The sequence below is a fragment of the Pristiophorus japonicus genome, chromosome 3, assembly GCF_044704955.1.
Source record: "Pristiophorus japonicus isolate sPriJap1 chromosome 3, sPriJap1.hap1, whole genome shotgun sequence".
NCBI classification, from domain to species: Eukaryota; Metazoa; Chordata; class Chondrichthyes; family Pristiophoridae; genus Pristiophorus; species Pristiophorus japonicus.
In genome coordinates, this window is record NC_091979.1 from 227650511 (window position 1) to 227672201 (window position 21691).

The window sequence follows — 21691 nt, forward strand, 5'->3', positions numbered from 1 at the left end:
CCCTGAGCAAAGACGCCTCTGCTCTATCCCAACAATGCGCTTCAGCCCCAGAATACGCGCCCCCCCACCCCCCCTCCTCACGGCCCCAGTATATGCCCTCCCCCGACCCCAGTTGGACATTACTGTTTAACACCAGCCATCCTGTGGTCTCAGTGCGATTGCAGATTTAATGCTGAGTTACAGGCAGTTTTGTGCAGTGAGAGAGGGGAGGTGGGGGAAGAGCTGAAGCCATAATCTTGGGCTGTTTTGTTTCAGGCTGTCAGTGAGGTTCTGCTGCAGAAACTCAACCCCTCATGCTGCAAATCAGAGGTCCCTCTGAGCAACGGTCACTCACACTCAAACTCCACATCTGATCTCTTTCTCCTACCCTTCCTTGTGTTTTTTCTATCTCTTCTCTTGGTCTGTCCTTCACACACTCTGCCTATCCTCTCGTGTTCTGTCCCTCTATTACACACTGTCTGATCCTCCCCCTCTTGTGCATGATTTCTGCCCACTCCCCACCCTCGCTCCCCCGTGCCCGCTCCCTCACACCCACTCTCTGCCCTGTCTTGATCTGTTCCCTGTGCTGCTCTCTGTCCTTCAGATGCCTCATGAGTCGACCGTGGAGCACAGCCACGTTGATATTAATGATGTTGAGTCTCCAATGGCAACTCGCAACCGCTCGACGAGCTCCATGGATATTAAAGAGTCCGAGTACAAACGGTACCAACTGACCCGGTCAATCAGCGAAATCAAACCCCCCAACCTTTTCCCACAAACCCCACAAGAAATTACACACTGCCATGATGAAGATGATGATGAGGAAGAGGAGGAGGAGGAATAACAAAGAACTGAAACTCCTTAACCCCACCCCATCCCATGGAAGTGAGCAACGGTTCAAGATGTGCAAGGTTGAAGATTAGTGAGCTGGTTCAGGGTGGAGTGATTTATTGTGAAATACTCAAGGGATTCAGAGGGCAAGATTTTAATCCTGGAAATTTTAATCCTGGAAAGAGCGAAATATTGAAACTTTTTAAAGTTTTCTCTAAGTGATTTGCCAATGTACAAATGAGTTTTAATTGCAACTCAGAAGTTTGCCTTGAATGCGAGATGATGGACATTGAAGACTGGGCTGAATAAAGTGTCACGTCTGTGACCGCCTTGTTGGGTGCTTCACTAAAGATGACGGTTGTTTTGAGAGGAAAGTGATTGCAAAATTATGCCTGTGGTTTCCCTCGGTCCTTGTTTTAGCACAGCCCAAGATTCTGACAAAGTACCAGCTTGTGTTTTAAACTCCTTACACCCATTAATCTGAGCCTTTAATGGATCCGTCCTCTGGTTCCTGCGTGTTTAATTCTTGTATTTTTATTAGTTTTGGGACTCGGGTCCCACAGTATGGAGATTGGGTGTGATAGGATCTCTCTTTAATCAAAGCACAAACTAGTCAGTGTCCACCTAGAAGCAGAGTGAGAAGTTGCTGTAGACACAGAGCTGGGGATTTTCCTTTACACTGCGGCAGGTGTGGGGAAAGTGAGTCCTTGGTGAGGCTGCCTCTGCTCCCACCCTTAACTCGCCTGACACAATAGTAAGTCCGTGTTCAATCCACTTCCAACCAGTCTGTTCCATGGCTGGATGTTGAGTGTATGTACATGTTACATGACTTTTTTTGGAAGGCAGCAAGAGTTGCAGATCCCCCAAAGGGGGAACATAACTGTTAGATCACTGCAAATTATATTTTGCTAACTCTATGCTTCCTACTTATCAATCTACATTTCCTGCTTGGACCCAGAGGCTCTGATCTCTGAATGGTTTGAGAGTTGAATGAGAAGACCGGGTGCAGCTTTTGCTTCAGGATCGATGTGTCTCCGCTATGGCTTAGTTGAGCTCAAGCATTGATCAGATGCAGAATTGGCAATTTCAGTCAGAGAAGACTTGGGTCCCTGACCCAGGAAATTTTAATGTGATGGGGACAGTGTAGAGGGAGCTTTACTCTGTATCTAGCCTCTGCTGTACCTGCCCTGGGGGGGTGTTTGATGGGATAGTGTAGAGGGAGCTTTACTCTGTATCTAGCCTCTGCTGTACCTGCCCTGGGGGGTGTTTGATGGGATAGTGTAGAGGGAGCTTTACTCTGTATCTAACCAGTGCTGTACCTGCTCTGGAAGTGTTTGATGTGAGAATAAATTCCATCAAATGGTAGTGTGAAAAAGTGAACTCTCAGCACTGACATGCTTCAACTTGAGGTGTACAAAGATTTCTGAAAACAGGAGATGCATTTCCTGTAAAGCCGTTCTTTCTCCTGTCCATTTGGGATGAAGCTGGCTGGTTTTACATTTACCGGTGTACAGTTCTGGGCTGAATCATTGGGCCGTGTAGGTTTGAGAGCTCTTGTCTGGTGAGAGGAAACGAGTCAGCAGATTAATGACTGACCAGGGCATGACTTTGCATTGCCCAAGGGCTTTATTCCCAGTCTCAACTCAAACATAACGAGAAATGGACCTCCAGCACGAGAGCATACATGTGCTGGTGGAACAAGAGTTGGGCCAATGTTGTGTCCTGGGGTGGATCAGCTGTGGCACTTTGACGGCCATCTGCCTTCTATTGCCAACCATGTAGCCTGGAATTGTCTCAATTTGTGCTCTTCTATTCAGCTGCTGGCTTTTATTCTTTTCCTATTTCTTTGCTCCTGGAAGACCTCATTTGCCCCTCTTGAGTAACTCAAATTATTGCTGATTCTTCTCCTGAGATCCTTGACGGTGGGTGTTTGCTATTTGGCCAGGGCGGGTACCAGCTGTTGCTGTTTGTCCAGAGAGCAGAGATTGAGCCCTTGTCCTACCCCAGACTGCTCGTTCCCCAACACTGAGACCACTTTTGTTTTAAAGGCTGTGATATTGTCAAGCGACTGAGGTTGGAGGATTGAGCTTCCTAAGTGACCAAGGACACTGACCAGCAGCAGAAGGATTGGATTATTCTATATACTTGATATTACTTGTACTTTTAACTAGTTTCAAAACAATCTGATGAGGTGCTGAGTTCTGACCCTGCCTGTGCTGTGTGGAAATGTACAGCAACTTTAAGCTGGAGGGCTCTATTCCATCATGAAACTTTCTCTGAGGCTGATGTGCTGGCTGTGCAGTTGTAGTTGGTCTTCAGCAGCTGTTTAGGACCCTCAGCCTTGCTGTGTGAGTGCGCCCTGAAACAGCCACTTTGACTGTAAGGTTTCAGTACGACCCTGTGTTAGCCTGGTTTAATATCGTATATATAGTTTGAATTTGTGAGGGATTACAACAATCTTTTGAACACTGGTGGCATAAATGTCTGATTATGAGTGAAAAGAGATCATTTTATGATTGAGCAACGTCCAAATGTATATTATCTGCCTTGTACAGGTGCTGTGTACACTCCCACCGTGTACAGACCAGGGTGCACAGTCTCCAGGACAACAGTCTGCAGCAGTTGGGTCTGTTTTCATTTAAGACTCTGACTGATGATTACTTGTTCCTTTGCCTTTGGGTTGAAATTGTTTGCTAATTATTGAGAGATGACAATGCTATCTCCTGATTTCATTTTTTTAAATACCTGACAGAAACATGCTGTTTTTTGCCACAATTGAACCTGGCTCGCTGCTCTCCTTGTTTCCAGCCAGTCAGTCCCTGGCTGCATATCCTGTAGCTATTCATCTGTACAACACTGATTCTATTCTCATGTGTTTAAAAAAAAAAAAAAATTTTTTTAATTTAATTTCTGTTTGTTGCAACCCAGTGGCGAAGGCAGATTGCTAGTGATTGTCCAGTAGTGCTTGCGGCTTAGCGAGAGTGTACCGTGCAGGATGGTGCTGAGACTTGGAGCACAGCAAGGTGTTACACTGGTCCACCATAGATCTCTGCTGCCGTCGCAGGATCTGCACGAGGAAAGAATCTAGCAAAGTATCTGCTCTTTATTACTAAGTGCGGTCAGGAGGGAGCTTGGTTGTGGGGCCCAGTGCTAACTAGTGCCATACAACAAGAATAGTTACATTGTTGTGGAGCTCTGTACCTTCAGGAGAGCAGAAAGGTATGTGGTAGAACCAATATACAGAAATCCATTAAGGAGCTACACTAAGCCTCCAGTACCAATCCCACGCAGCCCTAGGTACTAAAGAGCCCAAAGGTCTGGAGATGTGCCAGTTCTGTGCCTGTAGTTTCTCCTTTTTTTGTGTAGTTGCTGCAAAGTCAGGATCAGTACTGGCAGTTGTAGGAAATGATAAATCAAATTGCCAGGACCATTGCCTGTCTGGTCTCATTGTCCAGCTATTCTGATCTCTCTGGTCCCAACAATATGCAAAGAGCTCCCTCCTTTTTCTTTAAACTGGGAAAATGGTTTTATTTTATGACAAAACTGTGTGCTTGGAATTATTTGGTGGGGGTGGGGCAGGTATTGCTGACCTTGAGTCAGCTGCCCAGGGGTCAGCATAACAAACCTGCACAAACTGAGGACTCGATAAACACTATGTTTAAAAGTGGTTTTCCTTCACAGAGACCTGTCCAGGATTTCCTGTTCCACTGTAAAATGTACTGTTCCCAATACTGTTTGTAAAATAAAGGATGAAACATTGAATGTAATTATTATTGCAGAGCTTGCCTGTTAAAGGTACCAGCAGTAATAGGGTCGCAGCAGGATTGTCACAGACTGGGGAAGGAAGGAAGGAAGGAAAGAAGGTTCATTGCTGCAACAGTGTTGGCTCTCATAAGGAGACAGTGGATGTACAATGCCAGTCCTGTGGGAAGAGTGGGTGTATAATGTCTGTACTGTACAAACATTCTCCCCATCCCACAGCAGCAGAAAGTGTGGTTGTGTGCACACACAATTGCAGGAACCCATGTAGATGTTACCTGCTTAATACAAACATAACATAACAAACCAAACTATAAAACATTATATATATTATACATTACATAAAACCTCTAATATTCCTTTGCTTGTATTTAAGACAGTGTCCACTCACAGTACAAAAAGCAGCACATTCACCTTGATTACTGAAGACTGGATAACTGAGCTGCTCCAGGTTAGTCGGGATTGTTGGGAATGGGGCGGGGCATTAACTCGTGTTCAATCTTCAATCATGAGATTGCACATCCTTGACCAACCCAGTCTAACACCCACAGTATTGTACTCCATGCAACTTAACCGTTAGTGTATCTGAAGCCTGCAATCTCCTCACCCGCACCGAGAGCGACGGGTTACAGGGAGGTGACTGGAATAATTAGCCTGGTCTCGATATGGTTTGCTAGTTCACTTGCTGCCATGGAACTATTGAGATCCGACACTCTGTGGCAGTGAGTACCAGTAGTAAGTCACATATAACGGGTTTACAATGCTGCACAGAGCAGCAGTAACACACACGATACAAAAAGCAAAGGATTAGTTCTGGAATCTTGTTAATGCAAAAATAAACTTCAGTCCAGCACTTTCAGAAAAGCTATGTTGGTTCAGTAAAAATATAAAAACATTTTATAGATGTATTTTCTGGCAGTTTAACACTTTCATCCATGACCCTTAACCTGCCGTGTATCCACCTTAACCTCTTCCTGTAACCCCACTTCGCTCTCACTCCTGCCAGGCTGATGCTGATGTCCCCTGCTGACTCCAAAAGAACTTTATTTCTAGATGGTAATTTGCCGCTGCCAGAGCTGGAGACTGCAGAGGCACCTACACGCTCAAGGTTGCTCGTCTAAAGGATAACTGTTGAATCCTTTTGGGATGAACAGGAGCAGGTAGAGCATGACATGGTGGGAAGACACCAAGGTATGTTCCAGCTCTGCAGAGTTGCTCATAATACACAAAATAAAAAGAGCAAATATCGAGGCGAGTCAGTGACGCATCAATCAACAGCTCCCTGGGGGGATCTCCGACCCTCTCCGTGAACCCAGCATAACCTCTCAGCCTCATTTTGCTGAGCCTTGGCAACAAATCTTTTGGTTGGTTACATTTCAGAACAAGGACCTGATGAATGTGGATGAACTGACAATGGTAATTATTAAATAATAAATGTCTGAAATAAATTCATTTCAAGCCAGCAGGTCAAGCCCAACCAGAACAGCCTCATTTTCACAGTCACTCAGTTCCTTTCAACTACTTCCACTCTCTCACACCCCTATCCCCAAGCACAGCCCATGAGATTTGCCCCTTTACCTGATCTGCAAGTCCATTCTCCCCCTTAATTGAGGCAGCTTCACAGCACATTGAGCAAGGTTCATGTTCAGTCTGTTACCACAGGATATTAAAGCTACAAGTCATTCTAAACATCCAACATTTCAGGTCCAGTGAGTCCTGTTAGTGGTTTTCCTAGGGCTCTCGTGGAGATCTCCACAGCTTCACATTTTATTGAGACATTTTGAAGGCGAGAGGAAGGTTGAACTACATAGCTGACTCGCGTGCTGGGACGGTGATTATTCGGTTCACTCCGATGGGCTCCTGCTTTTCAAAGAGGAAAAAAAAGAGATGAATGTGCATGAACCAGGAGCAGCGGCGAGAGTTAGCTCAGTCCTGTCCCTGGTTCAGTTATGGTAAGGTGAGCTCACTCACGGCAAGGAACACACGATTATTAAGCAGTATAGCTGCCTGTAACTTTGTCCATCATCAGTTGTTGACTGTACATATGATAGCGATGAAGTTGGAGATTTCAGAAACTTGCTCCACAGAGCAACCTTGTGAGTAAAGTCAGCAACTACCACGAGACAGTTTACACAGAAAATTAAATGAGAAATGTTGACACAAAAGTGCGACACCTGGAAATAAGGTATGTGAGCAGGAAGTGGGTGCCTTTCACTGGTCAATCTCCCTGGGTATTGCTCCCAATAAATAAGAGGTTTTAGTGTTCAATGATGGGAGGAAGGACTGGTGGTGAGCAGGAATTGAAAATGGGGGAAAAGGCAGAGGAACTGGTGGTCTGAAAAAAACAGAAGGTGCAAAAAAGCATTGTGGAGTGGGGCTACAGTGGGAGTCATGGAGTCCCCTGCAATGGGGAGAGGCAGAGTCAAGCAGGCTGGAACCCCCAGGGGGTGCAGGCACACCCAGGGGGTGCAGGAACACCCAGGGGGTGCAGGCACAGCAGTTGGCTCCAACCTCACAGGGTGTACATCTCACGAGTTGCATGGAGGCTCAATATTGACCAGGACACTGGCAGGGGGGAGGTTAACTCCCCTGCTCTTCTTCGAAATAGTGCCATGGGATCTTTTAAGTCCACCTGAGGGAGCAGACGGGGCCTCAATTTAACGTCTCATCCAAAAGACGGCCCCTCCGACAGTGCGGCACTCCCTCAGTACTGCCCCTCCGACAGTGCAGCACTTCCTCAGTACTGCACTGGAGGGTCAGGTTAGATTATGTACTCAAGTCCTACCAAGACTGACACTTTACTCCCACTTGTGTATCTTGTTCCTATTTCTTGCTCTCCATCACACTCTGGTTCCCAATCTCAGTCGGATGTCCTGTACTAATTTTTTGTGGCCTTAGTCTGTGTGTCTGATCGCACTCCTTGGGCCAGCCAGCTCACCCAGCTTCACTGAAAATCCGGATATCACCAGGTTATTTATTGAGACACTTGGTACTTAAGGGACACTTTGGTCAATGGATGACCTGATTTTCCAGGACTGAGCTGGGGCCCAGGATACTGGGATGCAGTGAGTTGTTTTGCTTTACGGAGTGGGGCAGGTGGCCCTTCAGGAATTTGAAAGCTGTAAAATATTTTAAAAGTTAAAAAAGGCATTATAAAATGGAGGAAAACTGACAGAGACAGTGTTGCCATTGGTGGGAGACCCAGAACGGCAGGCTGTGTGGAAAGCCCAGCACCACATTTACACCAGAGCTTTCAATGGGCAGAGAGAAACGTAAAGCTGCTGCAGTGCCGAGTTATACTGGTTCAAGTACGCGTGACTACACACTCCGCCCGCCCGCCCGCCCTCCCCGACCCAGCCAAGGACCACCGAGCTCATTTGTAGAGACCCTATAGCTAACTAAGCACTGACCAGGGATGGAATGAGTGTCTTAAGAGACACGAGTAGGGTGAGGGGGGGGGGGGGGAAATGGAAAAGAGGACATCCCTGGGGCAAGGAATATCCTCAGAGCTCCCCAATAATGGAGTAGGTATCGAGGTGTTTCAGACCTGTCTGTACGGCTCACTCCTCTACCCCCCCACCAGTGGGCATCAGGACTCTGTCCAGGGACACGTCACTAGTTTTTGATCCATCAGTGTCAGGCACAGGCTGGCCACCGATAAATCATTGAGAGTTGACAGCACAGAATAGGCCATTCAATCCATCGTGTCAGTGCTGACTTTGTTCCAACAATGTTCAAGTAAAAGATGCAATGGTATCCACAGCCACCACTCCCCGTGGAAATACAATTCCTACCTCGATTTTCCCAGTCTCTCTATGGTTTTAGTGACGATATCAACCTTAGCAAGACAGCTCGCTGAAACATTGACCCTTGATTTTTGGTAAATGCAGCTTGTGCTCAGGTATCCCGGGTTGGAGCAACCATGAGCCTCACACATCAATCGACAATCATAAACATGTCACCTTTCTGCCGTCAAGGATTTCATCTGTGGATTTTGATCGGATGCGACTGAAGCGCAGAGCTGGCGATGCCACACATTTCTGAAACTGTAAAGAAGATCGGGTGTGAGGCAGGCAGTGCAGTTTGAAGATCTCCGTACCAGCCTCATCTGCATAATCACAGCCTCATAACATCATCCACTCCTGGTGAGGCAAGTCAACGCAGCCCCGCACCCCACCCCACCCCTCTCCTCACACTCCACCCTGCCACTCCCCTCCATCACCTCGCACCCATCCCCACACCCCACCCCGCCACTTCCCTCCATCACCCCACACCTCGCACCCCTCCACACTCCACCCGTTGCACCCCCCTCCACCCCATCACCCCACACCTCACACCCCTCTCCAACCCTCCCCTCGCACCAAGCATGGGAAGCAGCAGGGTACACGGCTAACGGTGTGGGACCAACACTAAACGGAGTACAGCTCTACACAGGCTGCACATCAGATACAGGGAATCGTCGTCTGAGCACAGGTGGCGAGAGAGCACCTGCTCCTCTGAGCATTGGGGTTGGGGTGGTTGAGGAAAAGAGAGCCTGCTCCTTTGAGCATTGGGGGGTTGGGGGAAGAGGGAGCCTGCTCCTCTGAGCATTGGGGCGGGGGGGGGGGGGGGAAGCCTGCTCCTCTGAGCAGAGATGGTGAGATCGCCTCCTCATCGAGCACAGAAGGTGCGGGGGTCCGTCAGTCAACACCGCGGAGATATTGCTCGACCCGGGTTTATAGTCCGTGACTATAAGTGCAGTGAGAACACCTCGTGATCCCAGAACCAAAACCCTGCTGTCAGTGACACCTTTATTCATTGCGATCAAGGAACCGACCTGAACTGCTGGCCTGTGTTTGCTCCAATGCTGGCTCGCCAGGTTTGTTTAAAAAAAAAATCAGAAGCAACAAATTTCAAACCAACCAGGTTCTCCACGGCGAGCACTTGCGGACATCCAATGCTCTCAGTCGCTGTGTCTGGACTTAGGATTTTGCTCTTTCTTTCTGTGATGTACTGACTGCCCAAAACTTTACGCTGTAGAAACAAAAACAACAGTCAGCGAGTTTTGAACATTGACCCCAGTCTGTGTGTCACAAGGAGCAGGTATATATTGCACAGGGCAAATCATGATCTTCACACACAGTATGTGACAGGCACAGAGCCACCTGTAGAAACCCCCACTCCGTGTTCACTTACTGAGCTTCCCAGGGACTGCAAACCCACCCTCCCATTCCAATCCTCCTTGCTGCATTAAAGCCCGTAGAGTATGTTACCACAACCTCTGACCTTGATTATGAACTCCCCAATTTTCTACCCTCATCAAAAGTGCCCAACGTAGAGTTTTTTTTATTCATTCACAGGATGAGGGCGTCACTGGCAGCATCTATTGCCCAGCCCCCAATTGCCCCTTGAGAAAATGGTAGTGAGCCACCTTCTTGAACCGCTGCAGTCCGTGGGGTGAAGGTTCTCCCACAGTGCTGTTAGGGAGGGAGTTCCAGGATTCTGACTCAGCGACGATGAAGGAACAGCGATATATTTCCAAGTCAAGATGGTGTGTCACTTGGAGAGAAACTTGGGAGGTGGTGGTTCATTATCTGAGGAGTTGCGGATGGAATTAACATTGTGCAATTAGCAGTGAACATCCCCACTTCTGACTTTATGATGGAGGGGAGGTCATTGATGAAGCAGCTGAAGATGGTTGGGCCGAGGACACTGCCCTGAGGAACTCCTGCAGCGATGTCCTAGGGCTGGGATAATTGGCCTCCAACTCCAACAACCACCTTTCTTTGTGCTAGGTATGACTCCAGCCAGTGGAGAGTTTTCCCCCCTGATTCGCATTTACTTCAGTTTTACTAGGGCTCCTAGATGTCACACTTGGTCAAATGCTGCCTTGATGTCAAGAGCAGTCACTCTCACCTCACCTCTGGAATTCAGCTCTTTTTGTCCATGTTTGGACCAAGGATATAATGAGGTCTGGAGTGGTCCTGGCGGAACCCAAACTGGCATCAGTGAGCAGGTCTTTAGTTAGTAGGTGCCGCTTGATACACTGACGACGGCACCTTCCATTACTTTGCTGATAATTGAATTGACTGATGGGGCAGTAATTAGCTGGATTGGATTTGACCAGCTTTTTGTGGACAAGACATACCTCGGCAGCTTTGGGTAACTATGGGCACATCACAGCTGAAGCCTAGTCCTGTCCACGTGTGACGTGAGCACACAAACCTGCCCGCAGTGTTCAGCACGATCGATCCATGGCTGACTTTAGCCCTGCCCCATGCGGCTGTGAATGAGTTCCAAACCCGTGCTATTTTTACTGTTTGACTGGGGGGAGGGGGCTTGTGTTTTGAAGTTTTAATCCCAGGTTTACCAGTGTAGCTTTGTTCCCTCTTACCTTAATGAGGCCCCCAAAAGACTTGGAGCGCACGTGTTTCTTGGGTCTAGGTGGAGTGAATCCTTCAGGGGTACCAACAGCCGAGCTTTTATTAAACTACAAGAGGACAAGGAGAAAGGATGATGTAAAACGGAGAACATGTAAGAGGCAGTGGAATTCCACATTGTGCAGCAAAATCTGTTCACTGTGCGAGGGATCTGACCCCCACTCGATAGGTTCTGCCTTGTGGTCAAGGTCACTTGATCAGGGCAAGTGCCCCCAAGCTGCAAAATGCAAGTTGCAATTTGCTTCTCTTTCAGCTCTCCTAAGCCCTGTGTTATCCATGCTGACGAAATGTCAACAGAGCAGGACAAGCTTGCGGACTCACATGTATCATTGCACTAGGGGCAACTTTTGGTATATCCCATGTGGTAGAAACCAGAGCAGTCTTGGGGCCCGGTTCAGGGAACGGGGGTGGATTCGGAGAATGGGGAACGGGTTCAGGGAATGGAAGCGGGTTCGGGGCCCGGATCAGAGAATGGGGTCAGGGAGCAGGTTCAGGGAACGGGGGTAGATTTGGGGAACGGGGTCGGCAAAAGGGTTGAGGGAACAGGGCCCGGGTTGAGAGAACGGGTTCAGGACCGAGCTGACACCAAGGAACAGGGTTTGAACACTGAGTCTTTATACATTTAATACTTCATGGCGCCTGTGAGTGCGAGGTTTTTAAAACAATACTTCTTTGTCTCCTGATGGCACTGACTTGCTTGGACTACCTCACCACGTCATTCTTGCTGTGTGAACCTGCACAGCGTATTTGCCAGGATACTCGGTGTGAAGCCAAGCCCAGCCCAACCCCGTCCTCACCAACAGCAACTGACACATTTCCAGCAACAGTCACTGGGAAATGATGAGGAGCTGAAACCCTGGCTGATTTTCTCCCCCTGTTAACCCAAACCTAAACCCACCGGATCACATAGTGAACTCAGTACAGACAGCAGCTGATATAGTCAATTAACCGCTGGGCCTTCCTGACTTGTGCGGCTTCCCATCACACCAGCTGGAGGAGCTGGGGCAGTGACAACACACCCTCCCCCTCCCCTACCTGTCGCACCAGTCGCTTCTTTTTGGCAGATTCAGGCATATTGCTGACGTGTTTAAGGAGCTCCTTCAGGGCCTCCTCTGTGCAATGCTGCGTCTCCTCCTTGGGTCTCAGAACAGAATGCAGGCGGCTCCGCTTCGCCGCTTTCATGACGAGTAAATCTGGGCAATCTGGAGCCGGCAACAAATCCAGATCATCCTGAACAGAAAGAGCATTACAGCCACTTTCGAACACACGTTCGAAAACAACCCCCAAACAGTGGGCTAACATAAAAACATAGAATACAGGAGTTCATTCAGCCCATCAACCCCATTCCTCCCACAGCCCATGTACACTCTCCCCTATCACAGACTCTCCCCACCCACTGAATTCCCTCCCACACTCAATGATGTGGATGAACAGCGACCAACAGGTTTATAGAATCATAGAAATTTACAGCACGGAAGGAGGCCATTTTGGCCCATTGTGTCCGCGCCGGCTGACCAAAAGCTATCCAGCCTAATCCCACTTTCCCGCTCTTGGTCTGTAGCCCTGTAGGTTACAGCACTTTAAGTGCACATCCAAGTACTTTTAAATGTGGTGAGGGTTTCTGCCTCTACCACCCTTTCAGACAGTGAGTTCCAGACACCCACCACACTCTGGGTGAGGAAATGTCCCCTCATATCTCCTCTGAACCTGGAGGGTCCTTGTGCATGAAACACAAAAAGTGAGTATGCAGGTACAGCAAGTAATCAGGAAGGCAAATGGAATGTTGGCCTATATTGCAAGGGGGATAGAATATAAAAGCAGAGAAGTCCTGCTACAACTGTACAGGGTATTGGTGAGGCAATTCCAAAGTACTGCGTACAGTTTTGGTCGTCATATTTAAGGAAGGATATACTTGCATTGGAGGCAGTTCAGAGAAGGTTCACAAGGTTTATTCCGGAGACGAGGAGGTTGACTTATGAAGATCGGTTGAGTAGGTTGGGCCTACACTCATTGGAGTTCAGAAGAATGAGAGGTGATGTTATCGAAACATATAAGATAATGAGGAATCTCAACAAGGTGGATGCAGAGAGGATATTTCCACTCAAAGGGGAAACTCAAACTAGGGGTCATAGTCTCAGAATAAGGGGCCGCCCATTTAAAACTGAGACGAGGAGGAATTTCTTCTCTCAGAGGCTTGTAAATCTATGGAATTCTCTGCCCCAGAGAGCTGTGGAGGCTGGGTCATTGAATATATTTAAGGCGGAGATAGACAGACTTTTGATCGATAAGGGAGTAAAGGATTATGGGGATCGGGCGGGAAAGTGGAGCTGAGTCCATGATCAGATCAGCCATGATCTTATTAAATAACGGAGCAGGCTCGTGGGGCCAGGTGGCCGACCCCTGCTCCTATTTTATATGTAATCTTTCCACATAGCCAAAATTCTCCAATCCAGGCAGCATTCTTGTAAATCTTCTCTGCATCATTTCCAGTACAATCACATCTTTCCTGTAATGTGGTGACCAGAACTGCACACAATACTCCAGCTGCGGCCTAACCAGTGTTTTATACAGTTCAAGCATAACCAACGTGCTCTTGTATTCCATGCCTCGACTTATAAAGGCAAGTATTCCATATGCCTTCTTAACCACCTTATCTACTTGGCCTGCTACCTTCAGGAATCTGTGGACCTGCACTCCAAGGTCCCATTGTTCCTCTACACTTTTCAGTGTTGTACCATTTAATGTGTTTTCCCTTAACTTGTTAGATCTTGCCAAATGCATTACCTCACACTTATCCAGATTGAATTCCATTTGCCACTGTTCTCCCCACCTGACCAGTACATTGGTATTTTCCTGCAGTCCGCAGCTTTCTTCTTCATTATCAACCACACAGCCGATTTTAGTATGATTTGTCAACTTCTTAATCCTACCCCCTACATTCATGTCTAAATTATTGATACATATCACAAAAAGCAAGGGACCCAGCGCTAAGCCTTGTGGAACCCTACGGGATACAGCCTTCCAGTCACAAAAACATCCATCAACCATTACCCTTTGCTTCCTGCCTCTGAGCCAATTTTGGATCCAACTTGCCACTTTGTCCTGGATCCCATGGGTTTTTACTTTTGTGACCAGGTGGAACCTTATCAAAAGCTTTGCTAAAATCCATATACACTACATCGTACGCACTGCCCTCATCGACCCTCCTGGTTACCGCCTCGAAAAATTCAATCAAGTTAGTCAGACACGACCTTCCCTTGACAAATCCATGCTGACTGTCCTTGATTAATCCATGTCTTTCCAAATTAAGATTTATCCTGTCCCTCAGGTATTTTCCCACAACTGAGGTTAGGCTGATTGGCCTGTAATTACTCAGTCTATCCCTTTCTCTCTTTTTAAAAAAAGGTACAACATTAGCAATCCTCCAGTCCTCTGGCACCGCACCTGTAGCCAGAGAGGATTGGAAAATGATGGTCTGAGCCTCTGCTATTTCCTCTTTTGCTTCTCTTAACAGCCTGGGTTAAATTTCATGCGTGCCTTGGGATTTATCCACTTTCAATGCTGCTGAGCCCTGAATACTTCCTCTCTCACTATATTTATCTCGTCTAATATTTCACACTCCTCCTTCCTCATTGCAAAGTCTGCATCGCCCCTCCCTTTTGTGAAAATGCATGCAAAGTATTCATTAAGAATCCTACACACATCTTCCGCCTCTACACAGATTTCCTTTATGGCCCCACTCTTTCCTTAGTTATCCTCTTGCTCTTAATGTATTTATAAAACATCTTTAGGTTTTCTTTGATTTTACTTGTCAACATTCTTTCATGCTCTCTCTTTGCTTTCCTGATATCTTTTTTAATTACACCCCTGCACTTCTTGTACTCCTCTAAAGTTTCTGGAAACTGTCATAAACTTCTTTTTTTCTTTATCTTATCCTATCCTATATGTGCCTTAACATCCAGAGGGCTCTAGATTTGTTAGCCACACCCCTTTTTTTAAGGGAACATACTTGCTCTGTACCCCCAGGATCTCCTCTTTGAATGCCTCCCGCTGCTCGAACACTGATTTACCATCAAGTTGTCATTTTCAGTCCACTTTGGCCAAGTCCCATCTCAGCTCAGCAAAATTGGCTTTACCCCAATTGAGAACTTATATTCCTGGTCCCCCTTTGTCCTTTTCCATACTACCCTAAATCTTACTGAATTTTGATCACTAGCATCAAAATGCTCTCCCACTAATACTCCTTCCACCTACCCCTCTTCATTCCCCAAAACCAAGTCCAGAACCGCCCCCTCCCTTGTTGGGCTTGTTACATACTGGCTAAAGAAGTTCTCCTGAATGCATTTTAGGAATTCCATACCCTCTATACCATTCACACTACCTTTTTCCCAGTTAATATTAGGATAGTTCAAACACTTAAGTCCCTGGAAGTGCAAGTTCAGGTAGATAAAGCCATAAATCCCATCAGGATCCAGCTAACCATAGACAAGGAGCTGGCAACCAGTGCCCTGTTTTAGCCTCCTATAGGGGAGGTTAGTGCAGCTCTGACATGCCCAGCAGCTAACTGGGCAGTGACGGTGGGACTGGTTTTAAGTAGTGTCAGGTTCTTTTAGACAATAATTGTACCTTGGACAGGGAGACCTTTGATCCTGTGATCTGCAGCCTAGCGAGTTCTCGAATGTAAGCTGGTGCCTGCACAGACAGACTAGATTAGAGTAGAATCCTTGCAATGGTTCCAATTCTTTCACACTTTAATTATAAAAAGTAATTAAACAACAAATAGTTCCTTTGGTATCATATAATGGCACTGTACAAAATCACTGCCCTTCCATATCCAGCCCAGAGGTGAAGCACTCTGATTAGGGGATAGTGTAAACCCAGCCCAGAGATCCTCAGGAGCCTGACAGACACGGTTCGCTGTCTCTCAGCTTCCTACTGTTCACAAACCACTGCCTTCAGATTCCTGACTAACTGGATAAAAGTAGCAATCTTTGAACACATAATAGCAAAATACATATTTCAAACTGATTTGTGGTGGAAAGTTATTCTGCTACCCGTTTCAATGTCTGCCCCTTCCCTCAGTACCTCTGTGTCTGCCTTCCCCTCAGAACCTCTCTGTGTCTGCCCTCCCCTCAGAACCTGTCTGTCTGTGTCTGCCCCTCCCCTCAGTACCTGTCTGTGTCTGCCCCTCCCCTCAGTACCTGTCTGTGTCTGCCCTCCCCTCAGTACCTGTCTGTGTCTGCCCTCCCCTCAGTACCTGTCTGTGTATGTCTGCCCCTCCCCTCAGTACCTGTCTGTGTCTGCCCCTCCCCTCAGTACCTGTCTGTGTCTGCCCCTCCCCTCAGTACCTGTGTGTCTGCCCTCCCTTCAGTACCTGCTCTGTGTCTGCCCCTCCCCTCAGTACCTGTCTGTGTCTGCCCCTCCCCTCAGTACCTGCTCTGTGTCTGCCCCTCCCCTCAGTACCTGCCCCTCCCCTCAGTACCTGCTCTGTGTCTGCCCCTCCCCTCAGTACCTGTCTGTGTCTGCCCCTCCCCTCAGTACTTGGCTGTGTCTGCCCCTCCCCTCAGTACCTGCTCTGTGTCTGCCCCTCCCCTCAGTACCTGTCTGTGTCTGCCCCTCCCCTCAGTACCTGTCTGTGTCTGCCCCTCCCCTCAGTACCTGTCTGTGTCTGCCCCTCCCCCTCAGTACCTGCTCTGTGTCTGCCCCTCCCCTCAGTCCCTGTGTGTCTGCCCCTCCCCTCAGTACCTGTCTGTTTCTGCCCTCCCTCAGTACCTGTCTGTGTCTGCCCCTCCCCTCAGTACCTGTCTGTGTCTGCCCCTCCCCTCAGTACCTGTCTGTGTCTGCCCCTCCCCTCAGTACCTGATCTGCCGCACTCACCATGCAGCACCCACCCTCAGCCCGTGTCAGCATGCAGTTGCCTGCTCCACTTCAGTCACGGTCTGTTCTGTGAAGCAACATGTTCCTCCAGGCCAGTCCTGTGAGGTGAGGTATTGCAACTATACCAGTCTCAGTGACACACACAGAGTCAGGAAATCCTTTTAATCTCACAGTTAACTGAAGTTTTGATTTATTTTCAGGTCCACCCGCCCCAATCCTAGCCATAATCTGCATTCCCTTACCCGGAAGAGCTTCTGAGAGTGTTTAATCAGAAACGCCGCTCCATTATTTAGCCTTGTGATGTTCTCCTGGAGGTCAGTGGCCATTAACTGTTAGAAGCAGAAGAAAAGCAAATGGAATCAGCAGGAAAGGACAAATAAAATCAAAGATCAGAGACAATCAAAGGCTGAGTAATGTCAGCAGATTCAAGCTGGAAATAGCTGGTCATGTACTGTAAGTGTAATCCGTACCCATAGTCTTCAATCTTTGAAATATTGCTGGGACTATCGGTCAGTTAGCTGAACATCTGCAGAAAATTAAAAGCCCATGGGATCCAAGACAAAGTGTCAAGTTGATCCAAAATTGGCTCAGTGGCAGGAAGCAAAGGGTAATGGTCGACAGGTGTTTTTGTGACTGAAAGGTTGTTGCCAGTGGGGTTCCACAGGGCTCAGTACTCAGTTTCTTGCTTTTTGTGGTATACATCAATGATTTAGACTTGAATGTAGAGGGCATGATTAAGAAGTTTGTAGATGATACAAACATTGGCCATGTGGTTGATAGTGAGGAAGAAAGCTGCAGGAAGATGTCAATGAACTGGTCAGGTGGGCAGAACAGTGGAAAATGGAATTCAATCCGGAGAAGTGTGAGGTAATGCATTTGGAGAGGGATAACAAGGCATTAAATGGTAGACACTGAGAAGTGTAGAGGAACAGAGGGACCTTGGAGTGCATGTCCACAGATCCTTGAAGGTAGCAGGCCAGGTAGATAAGGTGGTCAAGATGGCATATGAGATACTTTCCTTTATTAGCTAAGGTGCAGAATATAAGAGCAGGGAGGTTAGCTATGAGGATAGGCTGGGGTTGTTTTCTTTGGAACAGAGAAGGCAGAGGGGAGACCTCATTGAAGTGTATAAAATTATGAGGGGCCAAGATAGAGTGGATAGAAAGGACCTATTTCCCCTAGTAGGGAGGTCAATAACAAGGGGGCATAGATTTAAAGTCATTGGGAGATGGATTAGAGGGGAGTTGAGGAGACCTTTTTTCACCCAGAGGGTGGTGGAGTGTCTGGAACTCACTGCGGTAATCTACAAGGCTACAGACCAAGAGCTGGAAAGTGGGATTAGGCTGGGTAGTGTCAGCCAGCGTGGACATGACGGACTGAATGGCCTCCTGTGCCATAATATTCTGATTCTATGATAAATCTAAGGTTCAACATCATGTTTGGAAGAATCAGGGAGATGTACTGATGTCACTGAGTTTACCTGGAAGGATACTTGTTTTATTTTCAGAAAGTGTTTGATGAGGTTCATCACATTAGCTTTGTGTCAAAATGAATGCTCTTGGCATCAAAACTAAAACTGTAATTGGATGACACGATGTGGTTAGGGGATGTCAGGCATTAAAAGCGAGTGTACTGCTGGAGAGAGAAACAAATGAAGACTGAGACTAAACACTGTAGACAAGGCGTCCACTTACACTCCTTGGCCAGAGAATGTGCGGGGTAAACATGAGTGCCAGGTTATAGGCAGACATCTTGTTCCTGTCCTGCTGCTTGGCCGTGTGGTACAGCAAGTCCAACAGCAACTTCAGCATGTTCCGATTGGCTGAGGGCAACAACAGGAAGAGCAGTTGCAGAGCCTCGATCTGACGCTCCTTGTCAGGGACGGTCTTCTGCCCCTTCGCATCAAACACCATTAGATCTACCGGGGGGCGGGGGGAAAAAAATCACTGATCAGAACCAGGCACCTCACGCATATCCACATCCAAAACATGCTGCAATGAACAATAGTCTCTAAACACACACAACGTCTGACAGGATCTGCATAAATTCTGTCATTGTACAAATTGATAATCCTTGTGATTACCCACTGAACTGCAGGCCCGACTTAGGTACACGATGACTGCTGCTCTCTGTAACTGTCCCTCACACACGCACTCACTGCCCTGTAACTGTCCCACACACACACTGCACTGTAGTTGTCCCTCACACACACACACTGCCCTGTAACTGTCCCTCACACACACACTGCCTCCTGTAACTGTCCCTCACACACACACTGCCCTGTAACTGTCCCTCACACACACACACTGCCCTGTAACTGTCCCTCACACACACACTGCCCTGTAACTGTCCCTCACACACACATTGCCCTGTAACTGTCCCTCACACACACACTGCCCTGTAACTGTCCCTCACACACACACTGCCCTGTAACTGTCCCTCACACACACACTGCCCTGTAACTATCCCTCACACACACACTGCCCTGTAACTGTCCCACACACACACACTGCACTGTAGCTGTCCCTCACACACACTGCCCCCTGTAACTGTCCCTCACACACACTGCCCTGTAACTGTCCCTCACACACACACTGCACTGTAGCTGTCCCTCACACACACTGCCCCCTGTAACTGTCCCTCACACACACTGCCCCCTGTAACTGTCCCTCACACACACACACTACCCTGTAACTGTACCTGCTATTTTGAGATGAGCGTTATAATGTCTGTGACTGAGGAGCGGTTCTGGAAGTTCTCCGAGGAACATTTTCAGCAGAGTTGCGACGTCATTGGGATGAAACTCTCCAGAATCCAGATCTAGGTCCACACCGCTGTTTAAAGCTTCCTTAAGGGCCTGCTGTCGGATGCTGTTCCCAGGAACACGGAACAGACCCTCTACATGGAGATCTGTGGGATGGTGGGAAAGAGGAATAGGAATGGTATAAAAGGCTGAAAGTGTTTGTGAAATGAGGCAAAAGGAGATGCACAATAGGGTTTATTTTCAGAGCGATTAGAACCACAGGTAAAGCACAAACACGTTTAATTTTTAAATGGGGTTAATTGTTATTTGATAGGAGAGGTGTATTGAGAGACCAGGACTAGGAAGGATTAATATTAAGCCTTTTGCTATTCTCAGGATTTGTGTTACATCAAATTTCTGAACAGCACAAATGATATCTGCATATTATATTGTAAAACTAATGGACTGTGCTCGATTAAAGGCAGGGTGTGAACTGGGATGTAGGATCGGGGAAGAAGCAAGAACACAGAGGGGCTTAAAAATAGGGACAAGGATTTGCCAAGCAATGCGAAGAGGAGGGAGATAAGCGATGCAAAGATGGGAGAGAGATGCTAAGATGGGAAGGGAGAGAGGGAGTGTGAGAGAGGGACGAAGATGGAGGAAGAGACAAAGATGAACACGAGGAGGTGGAGAGAAGTGCGAAGATAAGGCAGGAGGGAGAGAGAGAGGAACAAGTGATGAGGTGAGGTGAGGAGAGGAAGGACAGCTAGATTTGTATTACCGGAGCTGCTGTTGTGGTTTCACTTACTTTTGTAGAGATATTCAATGAGCTGATAAACCTGAGCGATTCCCTCTTCTGTTAGGGGAGCTCCAAACACAACCCCCTTCTCTGAAAATCACAAAACACTCACATCAAAATTCACAGTATCACGGCACCAGTGATAAATGACTGCCTGTCCATCCCCAACTCATGCAGCTCTGTGCCCGCTTCACTTATTCACCAACCCAACCATAGTGCAGAACTGTGTTTAAAGGAGACAGGGTACTTAGAAAATAATAGGATTGGGCAGTCAACACAGATTTATGAAAGGGAAATCATGTTTGACAAATCTGTTAGAGTTCTTTGAGGTTGTAACTAGCAGAATAGAGAAGGGGGAACCAGTGGATGTGGTGTATTTGGATTTTCAGAAGGCACACAAGAGGTTATTAAACAAAATGAGGGCTCATGGGATTGAGGGTAATACACTAGCATGGATTGAAGATTGGTTAACGGACAGAAAACAGAGAGTAGGAATAAACGGGTCATTTTCGGGTTGGCAGGCTGTAACTAGTGGGGTGCCACAAGGATCAGTGCTTGGGCCTCAGCTACTCACAATCTATATCAATGATTTGGATGAGGGGACCAAATGTAATATATCCAAGTTTGCTGATGATACAAAGCTAAGTGGGAATGTAAGTTGTGAGGAGGATGCAAATGGATTCAAGCGGATAGAGACATGCTACGAGAGTGGGCAAGAACGTGGCAAATAGAATATAATGTGGAGAAATGTGAAGTTATCCACTTTGGTAGGAAAAAATAGAAAAGCAGAGCATTTTTTAAATGGGGAGAGACTGGGAAATGTTGGTGTTCAGAGGGACCTGGGTATCCTTGTACACGAATCACTGAAAGTTAACATGCAGGTACAGCAAGCAATTAAGAAAGCAAATGGTATGTTGGCCTTTATTACAAGAGGATTTGGGTATAAGAGTAAAGACATCTTACTACAGTTGTACAGGGCCTTGGTGAGGCCACACCTTGAATATTGTGTACAGTTTTGGTCTCCTAATCTGAGGAAGGACATTCTTGCTAGGAGTGCAGCGAAGGTTCACCAGACTGATTCCCGGGATGGCAGCGCTGACATATGAAGAAAAACTGGATCGTCTAGGCTTATATTCACTGGAATTTAGAAGAATGAGAGGGGATCTCATAGAAAAATATAAAATTCTGACAGGATTGGACAGGTTAGATGCAGGAAGAGTGTTCCCGATGTTGGGGAAGTCCAGAACCAGGGGTCACAGTCTAAGGATAAGGGATAAGCTAATT

At 47.3% G+C, this 21691-nt stretch overlaps 2 protein-coding genes across 9 annotated transcripts in view; one reads left to right on the forward strand and one right to left on the reverse strand.

The window, feature by feature from the left end:
- Nucleotides 1-4572, forward strand: part of nt5c2a (5'-nucleotidase, cytosolic IIa) — a 125874-nt gene extending 121302 nt beyond the window's left edge. For 4 of the 5 annotated variants that reach the window (XM_070876355.1, XM_070876353.1, XM_070876354.1 and 1 more), the window contains exon 18: nucleotides 584-3450. In XM_070876355.1, coding sequence (XP_070732456.1) covers nucleotides 584-823 — 240 coding nt within the window. In that variant the 3' untranslated portion in view covers nucleotides 824-3450. Of the gene's footprint in view, nucleotides 1-583 lie in introns of all 5 variants that reach the window. The other variant, XM_070876357.1, reaches the window with a different exon arrangement.
- Nucleotides 4573-4920: 348 nt separating this feature from the next.
- Nucleotides 4921-21691, reverse strand: part of arhgap19 (Rho GTPase activating protein 19) — a 37752-nt gene continuing 20981 nt past the window's right edge. For all 4 annotated transcript variants that reach the window (XM_070876359.1, XM_070876358.1, XM_070876361.1 and 1 more), the window contains exons 3-12: nucleotides 20417-20497; nucleotides 19566-19775; nucleotides 18560-18783; nucleotides 17108-17194; nucleotides 15615-15680; nucleotides 12024-12218; nucleotides 10943-11038; nucleotides 9472-9582; nucleotides 8532-8615; nucleotides 4921-6429 (exon numbers count right to left, since the gene is read on the reverse strand). In XM_070876359.1, the coding sequence (XP_070732460.1) occupies nucleotides 6373-6429; nucleotides 8532-8615; nucleotides 9472-9582; nucleotides 10943-11038; nucleotides 12024-12218; nucleotides 15615-15680; nucleotides 17108-17194; nucleotides 18560-18783; nucleotides 19566-19775; nucleotides 20417-20497 (1211 nt within the window). In that variant the 3' untranslated portion in view covers nucleotides 4921-6372. The remainder of the gene's footprint in view (nucleotides 6430-8531; nucleotides 8616-9471; nucleotides 9583-10942; nucleotides 11039-12023; nucleotides 12219-15614; nucleotides 15681-17107; nucleotides 17195-18559; nucleotides 18784-19565; nucleotides 19776-20416; nucleotides 20498-21691) is intronic.